This window comes from Leuresthes tenuis, unplaced genomic scaffold, assembly GCF_036924035.1.
Source record: "Leuresthes tenuis unplaced genomic scaffold, fLeuTen1.0.hap1 SCAF_20, whole genome shotgun sequence".
NCBI lineage: Eukaryota > Metazoa > Chordata > Actinopteri > Atheriniformes > Atherinopsidae > Leuresthes > Leuresthes tenuis.
Genome location: NW_027325374.1, coordinates 11,241,782 through 11,258,385, shown reverse-complemented (window position 1 = coordinate 11,258,385; position 16,604 = coordinate 11,241,782). Strand labels below are relative to the sequence as shown.

At 41.1% G+C, this 16,604-nt stretch overlaps 2 protein-coding genes across 2 annotated transcripts in view; both read right to left on the bottom strand.

Annotated features, from left to right (window-relative positions):
- The window catches only part of kcnh4b (potassium voltage-gated channel, subfamily H (eag-related), member 4b), a 44,910-nt gene extending 38,469 nt beyond the window's left edge, over positions 1-6,441 (bottom strand). Inside the window, exon 1 of the mRNA XM_072373865.1 lies at positions 5,939-6,441. Within this exon, the coding sequence (XP_072229966.1) occupies positions 5,939-6,014 (76 nt within the window). The 5' untranslated portion in view covers positions 6,015-6,441. The remainder of the gene's footprint in view (positions 1-5,938) is intronic.
- Positions 6,442-11,237: 4,796 nt separating this feature from the next.
- ghdc (GH3 domain containing) lies at positions 11,238-16,278 on the bottom strand. Its single transcript, XM_072373634.1, has 11 exons — positions 16,042-16,278; positions 15,554-15,844; positions 14,762-14,958; positions 14,474-14,668; positions 14,267-14,386; positions 13,651-13,948; positions 12,965-13,154; positions 12,371-12,442; positions 12,126-12,259; positions 11,925-12,013; positions 11,238-11,829 (listed from the first exon to the last, which is right to left on the bottom strand). The coding sequence occupies exons 1-11, from the start codon at positions 16,124-16,126 to the stop codon at positions 11,608-11,610; spliced, it is 1,893 nt and encodes a 630-aa protein (XP_072229735.1). The 5' UTR covers positions 16,127-16,278; the 3' UTR covers positions 11,238-11,607.
- Between the last annotated feature and the right edge of the window lie 326 nt (positions 16,279-16,604).

Below are 16,604 nucleotides of genomic sequence, written 5' to 3'. Positions count from 1 at the left end.
GGCAACTTAGGCTCAAAACTTAATCTGATTCAGAGCAGGCTTGGTTTTGAGAGAAGAGATCAACACGTATAAAAGAACTACATCTTCACCAATTAATTCTCTTAGAAAACGAAAAAATTACAAAGAGACACAGATTGGTAATGCATTTGACTTTCACTGAGAAGTCTCTATAGCAGAAGGAAATTATCATTTACCCTAAAACAGAGACTGATTACTCTAAAGCTTTTTCCTGTATCATCAGGAATCATGCATTCACATAGTCAGCACTTCTTTTTTCCTTCATTTTTTGTCAGCTTTCCTTCCTGCATTGGCTGCCGCAGCTGTGTTGTTTTTCAGCCCTCTAGAAATATACAACTGTGATTGGTCAGCTGCTCCTGCTTTGTCTTGGAAAAAACAGACAATGAAGGTTTGCCTCTACAGTAGCATGCTTATTTATCCTCAAATAACTTTATAAACAAGCAACCTGGTGCCCATGTGAACCACGTTGTAAACAGTTTGAGTGTGTGTGTCACTGCGACAATGCCTAGACTGTAATCCTCTCAGGGATATTGCTTCGAGTGGCCGCTCAGCTGCACCAGCTTCCTTAATTACACATCTGTGCTGACTCACAACAACTGTAATCTGACATGATGATTCTACATGCTACTGCTACTCCTAACAACATGCATTCTGTACTGTGTTCATGTGGTGGAAATTCCTCTGTGTATAAAAGACAGATGAAGCCCATGAGCCTTGGCCGACAGCTAATTATCACCCAGTAGCATGTGATTACTTACTGGGGCAGATGCATGAGAGCCCCAGGTGGCTTGACTTGCAGAGGAAAAGATCACAGGTCAGGTAAAAAGGCCTGATTGAAATAATCAATCAAAATAGTATATTTTAGCTTGTTTGTAGCAAAGGAGTCTGCATTTTGGACCTGAGTTCTGTGAAGGCTAGAAAGACTGCATCAATGTCGCACTTTTATCCCTGTGCAAAGTACTTTACAAAGCCTCACACCCACTTACACCTAAATTCACACACCGATGGAGGCGCAGATGTCATGTAAGGTGGAGACCTGCACATTAGAAATAGATTTGTTTCTGTCGCTTGCTGAGAGACTTCGACATGCATTCGGGGAAAGTAACATTTGAGGACTTTGCCCATTCCAAATGCTTCCCACTTAGCAACCTTTAAGACAAAATACCTTTGGCTTATGAAATCCAGCCAGGGGTACATCTACAAAAGAGGTTCACCTATCCTCTGCCATCTGCCTGCAGAGCTTTGGTCTCAGCAGTTGCACATTAAGACCCGTTCATCAGCTGGATAACAATGAGTTACATGAGCTTCCGTCTGACAGCCCTCCTCCTTCTTTCTTCCTTTGGTTGCCTTTTAGCAGAAGAGTTTAGGAAGAAAATAAACCTCTTTCTTATCTTTGTCTGCAGCTGCCCTATGGTTACACTGCCTAACAGGGTAAGCACTGATGTCAGTGTGAAAATGCTGCCTCGGAGATCGTGTAGAGGAATTGGGGGAGATGTGAAAGAGTCTACAAGACAGGCATGTGTACTGTAAGACATAACAGAAACGTGTTTGTGACACTAAAAGTTCTGGTTTTAAGCCTGGTAGACAACAAACATCTGCCCTGTTGATGAGCAGAGGTGACGGTGTGTAACCTGAGCCTGACCCTTAACCTCTGAGAACTCAGGCATCAGAGGAAGGTTGACACAAATATGCACACACAGATAATATAACATCAATAGGTGCATCAAAGCACTACAACACAAAACCCAGAGGACAGCAACTCAAATGCATACACTCTTTCACACATTTCCTTTGGGGAAACAGAAACACTGACATTGCTACAAGCCAAATACTGTGTTGTTGATAACCTGCTCTGACATCTTGATTACAGCGGAAAGGGGGCTGGCGAGGAGTGGATGTGATTCACGTGTGCAATTTTCACAGTCCAGAGAGTATCAGATTAAAATCAAGTTAAAATTGCTTTCCGCTTTACAAATGTTAAGGTCAAGCATAGTCTACTCAATATTTACAAAGATGAAGAGCTGTCACAAACTGGAGATATTGCACTGAGACTCTCCAATGACTGCCGGAGCCAAATTCAGACTTTGAGCACAATGGAAAGTAAATGTGAGACGGATTTTTTACCTTTTTAAATAAATGAGTTCATTATTACACTCATCAAAACACAAAGATAACGTATTGTGGTCTTGACTTAAATAGTGGAAGACATTTCAGTAATTTGTCAAGTAACTACTTGAACAGTGATACAAAGTTATCATTTTTTGCCTATGACATTGATACCAGATTCAAGGTATTTAACAACGAATATTCAATGTTTTTTTTTTACATAGTCCCTTAATTCTCACTTGGTTAAAAAGTAATTAGGTACACATTAGACAAGTCAAATCAGACAAGTATTAATTGTTGCTAAGTGTTGTTAAAATGTTAAGTTGGTCACGTGCCTGTGGTAACATGCTGAACAGAGTTGAAGAGCTTTCTATAGTATCACTTTCTAAAGTAATAAAAACACAAAGACTCCCACTTTCACATGATTCACCATCAGTGAAAACATAGTATATCATATCACATTTGTGAAAATAGACTGTCCTAAATGTTACACAGGAGATTTAAATTTGAATTTAAATCAACTGAAATAAAAAAAACTGAAGTGTGGAACCCATGCCATCACCAAATGGAGAATTTCCTCTAACTGCCAGGTCTTTGCTGCATCTGCATTGAGCTGCTGCTTGTTTCTTGGTCTTTCTGACATTCAAAGACATATAAGATGTCTTCCCAGTGTAAGCATTTATTCTTCTAAATAATAACTGGCATCTAAGCTAGTTGTGATATCATAAATCATTCTCATACACACACACCTGCAATTCAGATTTAACGTGTTCACACAGAATCTTCCAATCTATAAAACATTAATGAGACGACAGTCTTATTGTTCAAGCTTCAAACGTGCATCATTCTGGCCAGAGAAGATCATACATCCAAGTGAAGTATCAGGAAACAAAAAATATTAGAACAAAAACAGGATAGAAAACCACCTCTTGCAGCTACAGGCTGAAGGCAGTGAAGTGAAAAGGGACAGCAGCTGCACAACGCACAGTGGTTGCTTGTTTTAAGAAACAAGAGACCAGCTGCTGTCTAAAAGTCCTTAATTATAAAGCAAGTTCAAGTGTTTTTTCTTTATCGGAGCATCTTTTAGTGTAGACCAAAGAGTTCAAGCATCATCCATATCAAGTGGCGGGACCCTGTCACCCGGGCAACAGGAAAGAAGCTATTTTGAGCACTGGGCATTTTGCCACTGCTCGAGGAGCTTCAGCCTTATGGTGGCTTTGAGAATGGCACAAACTGGCATGTAGTTTCAGACTTGTTTTCTGTTTCTACCAACACATTCTTTATCCATATTGCCAGCTGCTTTAAATCTAAAGTACTGGTTTATTTAAATATAAAGACGGAAGACTAAAGACAAAGACTAAACACCCTGCCGTGAAGCAGTCTGCAGGAATGCTGAAATATGTATGAAAGTACAAATCTCAATTCCAGAAAAGTTGTGAAATTTGATGCCTGTAACACACTCAAACTAAGTATGGAGAGAAGCAAAATGAGACAAAAAAAGTATACAGAATACAGAAGCAAGTGATTCTGCAAAATTCTATAATCAGTAGACAAACTGGTGACAGGGGGAGTGTGTCAGGATTGGTTAAAAAAGGAGCACCCAAGTATGAATGGTTCATGGCTCACCACTTTGTGCCAAACTCATTAGAGAATTAGCAACAAAATCCAAATTATTATCTTTTTATTCAACAACTTTTGTCTTCAGCATCTACAGTCCAAACCATTGTGAAAAGATTCGGGAACTCTGAGAAAATTGGGTAAAGGCCAAACACAGAAACCAATGTTGGATGCACAGAACCTTCAGGTGTACAGATTACACTGCATGACAAACCATTAAGCAACATAACAGTTACAGCTACATGGACCTTGGAAAGCCATCGTCAGTTGGCACAGTCCACTCCTGCAACCGTCAAGAAAGACTATCCAGATTGTGAAAAGTGCAAAAACCAGAGTTTGTGATGGAATCAAGGTGTATCAGAGCCATTAACGTGGATCACTTGCATATGTGCAAAGTTACTATTGATACAATTGTGGAGGGATATACAATATCCTTCTGTTCGTTCTGTGTGACATGGAATCATCTGGCGTAATAGACACAGAGTGTGTGCGCTCAACTGACCTGCCTACAGTCTAAATTTGTCTCCTATTGAAAATATGTGACACATTGTGAGGAGGAGAATCAGACAACAGCGACCACACATTGTTTAGCAGCTGAAATCTTGTGTTCAGCAAGAATGGACACAGATTCCTCCTGCAAAACTCCAACTAGTAGCAATCTTAGTTCCTAAATGAATCAAAAGCATATTTAAAAGGAAGGGTGATGTAGCGCAATGGTAAACATGCTTCTCTCCAAACTTATGAGTGTGTTGCAGGCATAAGTCGATGGTCAGTAAACACACTAAATTCATTACTTCTCTTGGACCTGTGTCTGTTAAATAAAGGTTGAGCAGATCAGTAATAAAGTTTTTATTGCTTTAAATGGGGTTTGTAGAATATATGAAAGTTAGTATCCTGTGGCTCATAGCAGTGTGGCTCGTAGCAGTTTGGGCTCAACTCCAAAACAACAACAAACGCTGCAGGACCGAAATGCCACATGTGGATTAGTCTTGTGACATTTTAATACCCTAAAGAGCACTACATGTTTGTAAACATTAATGTCAATTATGATTTAAAAGCAACAGAGGCAACATTTTGCAAAATGACAGATCGGGTTATTCAAAACTGTTAAGATCGCTAACAAGTAACAAATATTCTTATACATTAGAAAAGACAGTGAACCCAGAAGGAAAGAATGTTTGCTCTTCATTGACCATTGAGAGGTCAGACAGTAGATTCTACTGGAGAGAGACCCTCTGGAGTTGGCAGGAAGTCCATACTAAGCTCAAGGACTCTTCAGCTGGGCACATGAGGGCATGGTCCTTTGCCTTCCAGCTCAACTCTGCAGTTGTTTATATTCTTATCTTACAAATCCCTGTATACTTATTTTTGGTTTCAGATAGTCCCCAGATATGAGAACAGTTTCTCGTAAGTAATGTTTCAGTGTATTTTAAGGTTTTGAGAGAGGCCTCATTAGAGCATATGTGGTTGTCAAAGCTATAGTCGCACACCTCAAATCAGTTATTCAGTAAAGCCACCCATGTAAAAATGTTTATGTCCCAGAGTCTCAGAATCACTGAGAATCAGCCGTTCATTCAGGCTGTCGCAACCAACTGAGGGAGGACGGACTGAATCGTCACACAAACAAACACAGAAATCCCCACGGCATCTGTTTACAATGAGCCACAACCTCCCCTGAGGGGCCACAAGGTACAAAACAAGAGACACAAGCCAGACAGAAATGACAGAGCTGCATCATAGCTGCACAAGCTACGCTGAAGCTGAATGTGTGAAACCAGTGTTAGTGATGTTTGAAGGCTGATTTATTGCTGTAAAAGTTCAAAGAAACTTTTATCCACCGTTGATCAAGCCATAAGTAGTGTTGCAACGTTTGTGACTTGATAAAAATTGTTTTTTCTAAAATTTGATTTATTTATTTATCCAAGTTGCTAAAAATCAAATAGCAGATAGCATTCAGCATTTCAATATTTTCTGTGATGGCAGCCACAAGAGCCTCACTAATTAAGCTTCCAAACAACATTTTAAGTATTAGGATACAGAATAGATCTGACAGAGAGTAAAGGGTTAAAGATCCTCATAAAGGGCTATGAGTAGGTGCGTTATTCATGTAATTTAAACAATCAGGCTACCGTTATTTTCTAATTTAACAGTAAGTGGTCTGCACAAGTTCAGCTTATCCTCAAAGTGTCGTACTTACGGGTGCCATCAAAGCGTGTAGCAATGGTGTCCAGAAAGGTGTTCTGTGGGGCCAACAGGCCCTTCATGACAGGCATCTTGACCCAGATGTGGGGTGGCCAACAGCTGGCTGGAAGTCACACCATCCCAGAGGCAATGCAGGGGGTGTCCAGGAGGTCTCAGCAGGTACAAGAGACTTTGAGGGTGACAGTCCAGTGATGGACACGGGGAAACACATTTACAGTAAATGCACCCACCTTTCTCCCCAGCGATGCCTCTCTGTAGGACAGTATTACAGCCTGGAAGGACTAAAATAGCTCACTCCAACAAAGCAGAGGTTCAGGTTTAGCCTAGATGAATAGAAATTAAGAATGCCAATCACAAGCAGCTGCTCAGTCACAGAGAGATCAATGCCAGATGATTCTGAGATCCAAAGCACAAAGATGCTGCTTGTCTGCACCTTTCAATCAGGAGGCTGATCAGCAACAACGCCGAAGAAGTTATCCTGTAAGCCTGCTGCACTTTCCATTTATAAGAGGACAGTTTATGTGTCTATACACCTCTAGCATCCCTCAGCTCAGTGATCTGAGAGGATGCTGTGGCAGAATAGTTGCATCTTCTTGAGCTTTCTCTCCTCCTCGCCACTCTATCTCTCTCTCTCATCCACTCCTGTGATATGCCAGCCAATGAGACGCTGGCATCCTCTGTGGGGACCTGTTCTCATCTGTGGTGGGGGTATAGAAAGGGAGTAAGACAAGGGAGTGAGAACTGAAGAAAAAGAGAATGGGAAGGTTCTTTTGGAGCATCTGACAGCACCATTACACCCCACAGTGCTACTATCAGCAATTGGCTTTTTAGTGTTGGTCTGCAAATCAAGGAAAGATAGATTACCTGCATGTCGGTCAGTGAAGGCTATTGTGCCTTGCTGGGCAGTGTGCCATTGTGCAGTTTTGCCATTTTGCCACGGCAGCGTGGCTCAGGAGACATTGTCTCGGTGGTTATGGTGAAGAAAAATCGGACTTATTTTTTCCTTACATGTCTGCATTGCTTGACAGAGCTACACGAGTCCTACCTCAGTTGTACATGGAGCTGGTCACTGTTGCACTATGATCCTTTACAGTGTCCCTATGCGAGAATTAAGGCTCTGGGATAAGAGCTGCTAAGAGTGGATTAAAAGGATAAGCCTGGAGATGTTTTTGAGGACTTACACCAAATCAGACTCACTTTGACACAAGCAAAGAGCAAAGTGAAATACTTCTGGATAGTAAAGATACTTCAGACATCTGTAATGTTTTGTTTTCAAAGATTTTGATCAATAGATCTCATTACAGTTGTGGTATCAAGGAAAGACTACTCCCAGCTATGAACTCAATTAATGTGATTGGCATTAAAAATTAAATGTTGGCAGTGACATAAAGAAACCTGATGATAAGGGGCAATTTACAAAGGGACTGAGTTGCTAAACACAGCAACATTTCACAAGACACTACAATAAAAACACAAACCCAACACAGTGTCAGAAAACAGCAATAACTTAAAATCAAAGAAAGAAAATACTACAAAAGAAAAGGAAACAAAACAACATTTCACAAATAGTAAAATAAAAAACATTCAATAAACTGAAAACACAACCACAGGATGGAGAACCAAACAACATTTAAATCAGGCAAAACAAGTAGAAAATGCAACATTTCAGAGTAGATGAAAAAACAGAAGATTCAACATTTTGACGAACACATTTCACAAAACACAGCAACAGAAAAATGAGACGTGACCTGAAAGATGACTTTTCAGAAAAACGCTTCAACAGAAAAATAACTAACTGAACAACATTTATGAGACTTTGTTGCTCATCAAAAGTTTAGCACTTGGAAGTTGGCCCATATCCACCTCAGGCAACATTCCTAGATCATATTCAAAATAAATTAATTTATTTTCTGCTCTTTTTTTTTTGAGTTTTTACCTTTTCCTTTTTTGTCTCAGTGATTTATATAGGGCTGGAGGACGAAACAAACAACTGTAAAGTCTCACACAAAAATGAGATGAGAACCTGGAGGAGATCTCAGAACAGCAATACTTCATTCTGAGAGGTTCTGTATCTTGTAGCCCTATTATTTCCACACTGTGCTCAAAGAGCGGGAGGTCTGAGACTCTTTGGTGATGTGCTGACCACTAAGATGAGAGTAATCAGGCCAAAGGGGGTCTGAACACGATAATGAAATCCATTGGGGAAATAAAACAAACACAAATACAGGAAGTTAGCGACTGTTAAAACGATCAGAAACTAAATGTTGGAAAGGTGCTGCTTCTAATCAGGTTTGTCTGTCGGTAAACTCATCATTTACATCCCGTTAGAAAATGCTGGAGCGACAATGTAATGAAATTGCACTCAACCATCCAGTGTGTAGAAAGCAGAGAGGAAAAACTGAAAGTAAAACACCAGCTTCCAGGCTGTTGGAGTGTATTGTTCCCCTCTTCGCGGATCCTATTCAGGCCCTGGCAGCCATTCACTGTTTTCTATTTTTAATGGCCTCTCATTGTCCTTTGTTCTTGTAGTTCATCCATCTCTGCTTGTCATTAATAAAGAGGCTTATCCATTAAACATGCTCACTATCAACTCTGCAGTCTGATATGACTGAGTGATGCACAGAGGGTCGGTTGAAACTGAATGCCAACTACATAGCCCATAATTCTTAGCCTTATTGTGAACACATAAAAAAAAAAGAAAAAGACGAATTTACCATCTTACTTTCCAGTGAAAACTCACTGCACTAATCTGACTTAAACTGTGAGAGCGATAAGCTTTGTGGCTGGTTTGATTCACTCAACATGCAGCCTTCTCAAACACACCCTCCTCTACTCAGAAAACCCATTGAGAAATCAGGCGTTCTCAGACCATGGCTCTTTACTCTGAGTTGACAAGCGAGTGAGCAGATGTGTGCTCAGAGTGCCTCTGAGACGGTAAATCCTCAAGGCACGCGAGGACGACAGGCAGCAGGACCCACATCCTCTCACTAGACACTGACCAGAAAAAGAAGAATGTTTTAAGATCAGTTGCTATAAAGCCAAATCTGTGAAAATTCATCTTTTAAGTTTCACCTCAACTGTTTGTTTTTTTTATTACCTGTGGTTAATTTTGGGAAACTGCAGTCCTGACCTGGAATTAACAAGTAGAATGCAATAAAAGAAAATGTAAATGTTGAGTATTTACTTCGTGTCCACAGAATATCTTGTCTAAAATACTGAAGAAAGGCCAAACTTTTAATGTGTCCGACCGTGGCTTTAGGCCCGATCACGGACTACATTTTTGCCATTGTTAAGCCAGTGTGTTTCCCGTCACCTGTGGTTAAAACACTGATGTTCACTGCCACTCGCTCGTGAGGTTGTGAAATTATGAAACCAAAATAAAGCAAGAACAATGTCAAATCTCTGCTGAAATAGGACGGGGCTAAAAATATTGGCCCACTTTGTGAATGGAGAGACCTGCAGAAGTGTCATGCAACAGAAACAGAAAGCAGCTCTGCCTTCAGAAGCTTCTTTCAATGCAAGATCAACATAATGAAATATCTCATAAAATTCAAAAAGAATGTTGGGGTTAGTCAGTAATACAAATCTATGGACAAAAATGTACTCACTGCTGCATTTACTCACATATTTCCTATGCTCTCGTATACTTACTCTAACTCTTTGTTGTTGTTTGATGACTCATGAAGGAGCCATTGACTGAGCCAAATGTTGGTGCTGTAACCAAGAATCAACTGTGAAACAATCAAGCCTCACTGATGACCTGAGTGGACAGCATGAGTAACAGCTGCTGTACAAGTATTAGACTAGCGCCTCCTAGTGGTGACAGCAAAGTACCAGCGCTGGCATTGCAACTGAGGAAGCAATTTGTTCAGGTTGTAGAGAGGAAAAGCAGAAAGATGCTAAAAGCTGACCACCTTTATGCTTCCAAAGGAATTATGAGCCTGTCTAACCTCTAAATCTGCTGCCATGAATTGTTTTTAAGGCAAACTGAAATGGTAAGCCTGCCTGGGAGAACGTATCGAGCTCAGGGATGCATCTGACAAATAATGCCACGCAATTAACTATATCTATAAATCACCATGGTGCGACTGGTGTCTACCACAAATATTGAAGGGATAAAAGGAAAAATATCAGGTTAGCTTTAGTGTGTGTTTCTATGTGTAAAGGTCTTGAGCCACCCTTAATTTTTCTATGTATTTCAAGGAAAACAACATATAGGTGCAGCAAAGTATTGAAACAAGCAAACATAAATAGAAATAAAGAATATAAAGGTTTGTACAATTCTAATGAGCTTGAAAGTCAGCATTTGGTATAATTATTTTCAAACACACCCGATCCATCTTGGACAAACTTTCTTGTAGTTTCTTTAAGAAGTCTTCAGGAATAGTTCTCCAGGTGCCTTGGAAGACTTTTCAAAGCTCTTCTTTCATTGGCTGTACTTAATTTTTTATTTGTCCTTGTGCCTCCATCCACTTGTCCCGTTTCCTCAAAATATTAAAGGATACACTGCACTCCATGCTGAGATATGCCACACTCTTCCTATTTTTGTAGATGCAACTACAAGTTATGTGTTTGTGACAAGCTGCTCCTAAAAAACTACCTAAAGACACAACACTGGTTCATCCTCCAGTATAGTACATTTTTCATCGTGAAATGGTGGCATAACAAACACAAAAATCATTTCCTCTTAAAAAAGAAAACATTGAGCAGCCAATGTTACGTTTTAAAAGATTGCGACAAAGTCTCACCACGAAATTTTAAGAAATGAGGGGCGGATCAACATTTTTGCACACTACCATATACAGTATTTTTCTAAGTGGACCATAAGCTGCTGGTAATGGGAAAACACTTCAGGTCACTAAAGCCCACAAACATTCCACCGATGCAATCAGAACATATCTTCTAAACAAGACAGATTAGAGAGCTGCTCTCTGTCGAACTGCAGCCTCACTCAATTTATTTTTAGATATTAATGTTGCTTTAATCATCACAAACGACTGGACTTACGGGAAATGAGTACGCTGTTTCAGAACATTCGGCAACACCAGATGGTATCAACTTAAAGTGTTATATCATAAAAATGAGGCAATGTTAGTTTTAGATCTTTCACAAGGTTAGGCAACACCAGTACATAGAATTGACTCGCTTTTTTTGAGCGGTTTTCATAGGCTCCCCTCACATAAAAAGCAAACAACACAAAAAATGACACACATTTTCATTCATCAACATTATTTGATTAATAAAGGAAGTAAAAATAGAATAAAATGGTGGTTAGAAAGTTATGACTCAGAACAGTTGTTTGGTACAGTATTTACTTCATCTGGTTTCATTTAGACATCATAGTACCCAGTTGAAGTCCTGAAAGAATTCAGTGACAATAACTGTGGTGACGCTTTCTTGTACACAATTATATAAATAGAAATGAGAAAAATAAAACCGTACATTGTATACTCAGAATTGTCTGTGCCTTCCAAGTAAGTTTGTATGTGGTGCTAAACAAAAATCATAGAAGTTAAGCATAGTCAGTATTTCTTATGTCAATGAGTATTAAAATGTTTATGCTTTTAAGAGCTCTCAAAGGCACAGTTCATGAATTCTGTCATAGATAGTTCACAAAGTCATTCAGTCCGCGCTCCACACACAGTCCAAAAGTCTGCTCTGGTTTCAGGAGACTGTTTTTCCCAACAGGAAGTCTGCGTATTCCTTCCGGCGCAGCACACGGTGCATTTTGAAAGTGTTGGGTGAGGTGCTCGTGTAAGCCATCATCTGCCTGCGAAGCTCCTTGAACGAACCGTCTGCCACCAGCTGCACCCTCATTGGGCCAATGCTGCCTTTGATACGGAAGGACTTGTAGACGGCAGAGTCCTGCTGGAGGGAAATATCCAGCTGGAGGGGAAGAGAAAAATCGCAAGCAGATGATAAGAATAAAATAGGATTTCATGATGAAGAGCAAACAAAGTGGTCGCTGGGATTCGTCTCACCTTATACCGTTGCTCCTCTGTAAGATTTCTCACACCTTTCAGCTCTATAAACACCTGGTAATGAGGGTCTGAGCCACCTATTGAATCTCCTGCAAAACCACAGTAAAATCAAAGAGTTTGTGAAGGCACTTAGTGGTATTACAGGCAGGTATCGGATTCAAAATCCTGGAGTGAACCAAGGCTAGAAGTCAGACATTTTACCCAATATGCCGCTCTCAGCACAGGAGTAGTCAACAAGCTGAGCTCCAGGCCACTGAGAAACGGCCTTCTTCAGCGCACCGAGGAACAACGCCTCAGACACTTTCTCCCCTCTGACGTTCAGCATCTGACCCCGTCTGAGAGGACGCAAGGTAGAAATATATACACATGTGGCTAAATATCAATACATTTTACACAGCATGAGGCATACTGCATATGCAAGCTCACATACTGAGTCCTAAAGGTACCTGTACTGAAACTCCACAATGGGACACTGGTTGTGGAATCCAACAACTTTCACAATGTCTCCAATGCGATACCTGTAAAAAACACAGTAAAAATCTGTATCACTTACACAGCTTTCAAACACATCTATTTTCATAGGTCAGTCATAATATCACACCCTGATTGCCTGTTATAATCCCTGATAAACTCTTGATTATTATTCTGTGCTGTTGCTCACTTTTGATTGAGTTCAGTCAAGTGAAACTGCACCACAACCCCAATTAATGCTCCAAAGCCATTCTTAAGCTCAGTTTCTTTTTGCTGACGAAGTTCAACTTAGTTTGCAATTACCTCTTATATCAGACTGAACAAAGCTCTGACGTTTGAGATCGCAAAGAACAAGAGAAAACCTTTCTTTGCGTCTTTTAAAGGGAAAAACACCGTAATGGTAAACTCACCTTCCACAATCAAGAGGACAAATTCTACTCAAATCCTTCTATACTTGTCCAGTATCTAAAGTATTCATATTTAACTCATATTAGTCAAAACTGGCAACGTTCTGCAACGAAATCGCCCAAAAGTCCAGTTCTCCTTTTTGCACGTGACTGAAAGCTGACCTGAAGAGTCCGGAAGCATTGGTGATAACAAGCTCATAGCTGTCTCCCTCCTTCACCTCCTCCATCAGCAGCGTTCGCGGTGTCTCTTCCTCAAGGCTGCTCTCTGGCAGGAACTCGCAGAACATTGAGCGGGGACACAGCAGGTAACGTCTGTTTGGCTCTTGAGGCCACAAGTTCACCCCTATCAGACCTGCAGGGGCCCCGCGGAAACAATCAGAGCAAATAATCAGCTGACACAGGGTTCACGCTTGTACACACAGCAAAAGCACTTCAGCTAATGCAGTTTTAATCGTTCCTTTTATTTACTTCCTTTAGGTTTCAGGGCTGAAGCTCCTGATTGATAACATCACTTTTTTTTTAATTGAACAACTATTTTTGTTCTGGCAGTGGCTCACTTTTGGTAAACCAGCGCCGTCCCGGTAATGTGTGGCAGATTGGTTTGGTTTTGAATTTGCGGATTAGGCAAATGGGGATATTTTTAATCATATTTGTACCTTCAGTGGACTATGCATCTTAACCTGAATTCAGTCAATACAAAGCTCTGGTTCAGCTTCACGACCTGGACCAGGGATGATGAAACTAATAAACAGTTCTGGGACATAATCCGTCCTGCATTTGGCTGAGTTATTTAGTAGTGTCCTGAGGTGTGAGGGTATGGGTATGGTGGGTCTGGTGGTTGTTCATACCTTCTGTAGCAGCATAGAAGGGCGAATAGAAGGGCACTCCTTGGCAGTAGTTCTCCCTCAACATTTCACCGTAGATCTGATTGGAGCCTGAGTCCACCGCCAGCACCAGGTGGAGATGAGGCCAAAGCCGCTTGGCAATCCCCCTGAAGCCTTCCTGGAAGTGGGTCCGAAGCTGAGCAGCTCTTTCTAGATCTGGCTTCATGACAGCTTCAAGATTGGCCCTCACTTTAGGATCCAGACACAGAGCACTGCTGATTTTCCCTTGTTCAATGTCCTCCACCAGTTCTTGCCAACGGTCCTGTAAAATGGAGCGTATGTCAGGTATAAATTTCTAGTGAGAAAACAAAAAAGCTTTGCATGTAAGATGCTGCATTAAAGCGCCAAATTAAGCACAATAGTGCTGCTATACAGTGTAGGAATTAGCCTAAGAGTGGCATAATTAAAAATGTGTATTTCACTGGATACAAAAACTGATGTTTTTGAAAGCACATCATACATACATCTGTGGCTTAATGTTAGAAGTTTTCCAAAAGTGTTCCGCATTTTATACCTTTGCTCAAAAAAAAAGACAAAGAAATGACTCAGCGAATGTTTCTCATGACGTGCAAACATGTACCTGTAGGGCAGCGAAAGCATAGAAAACCGTAGAAGCAAAGTTGGACTCCAGCGTTCCCACCCTGGGATCTTTGAGCGCAAACAGGAGATGCAGGTACAAAGTGTCCTTCTCACTGGGAACCTGTGAGGACAGAGGACATTTAAATCACATCAACAGAGGGGGTGACCACTTGATTGAATCGCCACTTGTCAGACTGGCTGATCGTACTTCGAAGGCGGCAGCTGGTGTTGTGTAGAGGTTGAGCATGTGACGGGATGACGCAGGCGTGGAGGAGTTTGGTCCAATAGGAATACCGGCCTCAGACTGGCGAAATGTAGGGGTGTAAAAGAGCTTGGTGGTGCGCTGAAGGCTTTCGGTCTCAGGGAACGCCTGTCGCATGGCATCTAAACACACGGTCACTCCCTGATGGAAACACACTTTTGTTATCAACCTCTCCCTTTCAAATCACATTGGGTAGTACCTGAAAAACACATCATCGTAAAACAGCGGTTTCACCTGCAGGAAGAACTCTGTGTTTGTGTCCTTCGTGCTAAGCAGCATGGCACTGGCTCCTGACGTCCCAGAAGTCATGGCTAGAATTAGCGGCTTCTCAGCAATGATCACCTTCTCTTCCCCAGCAGCGATGCGCCCAATAAGTTCTCGATAGTGCCCGTATGTGGTGATGGGGTGACACGCCCGGAAGGCATCGATATCTGAAAGATGATTTAAAAGTGATCGGTTTTGGTAGCTTCATACATTTTTTTGTTAAATTTTCCACCTCTTTAATTCCAGTATCACATGTGTGCAGATTTGCAACAAAGTGTTTTATGTGACAGTAAATTGAACATGTCTGGGTTTCAAACAAAACAAAACATGACATATAAAGACATCAGTCCAAGCTTCATAACATTTTATACACACAAAAAATTGATCAAGTAGTAAAGCAATACACGAGGGTAATGAATAGTAGCAAACCTTCACAATGAAGGTAGCAAAAGCTAAAGCTTATGACCTGTTTTATGCTGCCTACCTAAAACAGGTCTCTCTTGCAAATGAGACCCTGGGTCTCAATGAGATTTTACCTGTATAAATAAAGGTTAATAAAAATAATAAAACAAACAAACTGGTAAAAAGATGCAAATAATGCAAACAAAAATAGGAAGGAGGAGGAGCTATAATGTTGTATATTAGGAGTCTATAGGCTGCACAGCAGTTACATCATAACGAGCCTGTGTGTGTCACTGCTGGCTTTCCGATACATGAAAACATAACATGTCCACAAATCAGATGTTTATAAACATCTCGTACCTTTAATGGAGCTGAAGTCATACTGTTTTCCATAAGACGTGTCGGCATTTTTGCGCAGTCGCTTTAGCAAAGTCTCCTCCTGGACTTGCTTCACCTTGAGCGTATCAGATTCAAGTTTCCCTCTCTGTCGCCTGCCCAGCCAGCCCACAACCTTCACTGCCAGATACTGGCTGAAGAGACTGCCAAACGTCCGGTTCCCGCCCTTCATCTTCGAGCTAATGTCTCTCCAAACGAGAGCCATCCCTGCCAGCGAGCACACACCGATCGTAGTGGGCAGAACGGGCGGCATGGCTGTAAGGCAAAAACCGGGTTACACAAGAAACACTTGGTGCGAAGTTGCCAGCTGGGGCCGCTGTTGGTCAACTTTACACCGTTACCCATATCATCTGCACTCGAGACAAGTTGCTCTAGTGTTCCCGCAAGATACAGTTAAAGAAAACCCTCTCATCATTTCACACACTCATCTTCATCATATTCAAGCCACTCACCCGGAATTTGTCCGTTGATGGCGAGAACTATGGATAAAACCGCAAAGCAAAGTGGTACTGTCACACGAAACCATGAGAAACCCATTTATAGTGAACAAGATGTTATACCGTCCCAGATAGTTTAACAGTTTACACATAAAACAAACGTTTAATACGCATTTATGAACCAGAGGAAGGGCCTTAACTTTTTCTTAGGCATCCGACTGAGCTGCTTCCGTGTTTGGGTCATACTTGGCACCCTGATTGGTGGACTATGCGATGACGTAGTTAATTCGAGTCCACGCGTTTAACTGGTATTAGGGCACTAAACTTAGACAGTTAAAGTTAGTTTGGTCTCTGGCTTCAGTGATCTAACTTGTACATCAATATAAAACGAATGTAAATAACCATTACTTACAGACCTCTTCGCAGTAAAACACACGTCAAGTGACATTAATTTGATAAGATGCATTATGTGCATTCACTGTAACAAAAAGACTGTCTCTCCAAACAGTATGTAAACGTATCCCAATTTTACACTTCTCAGAAATATTGGTAGATTAACCTGTTTTGCGCTAACAAAA

Coding starts and splice junctions, on each gene's coding strand:
- ghdc (XM_072373634.1), bottom strand. CDS start 16,126: ATGGGTTTCTCATGGTTTCGTGTGACAGTACCACTTTGCTTTGCGGTT. Junction 14,959..15,553: donor TGACTTCAGCTCCATTAAAG/GTACGAGATGTT, acceptor ATCATCTTTCAG/ATATCGATGCCTTCCGGGCG. Junction 14,669..14,761: donor ACACAGAGTTCTTCCTGCAG/GTGAAACCGCTG, acceptor TGTTTCCATCAG/GGAGTGACCGTGTGTTTAGA.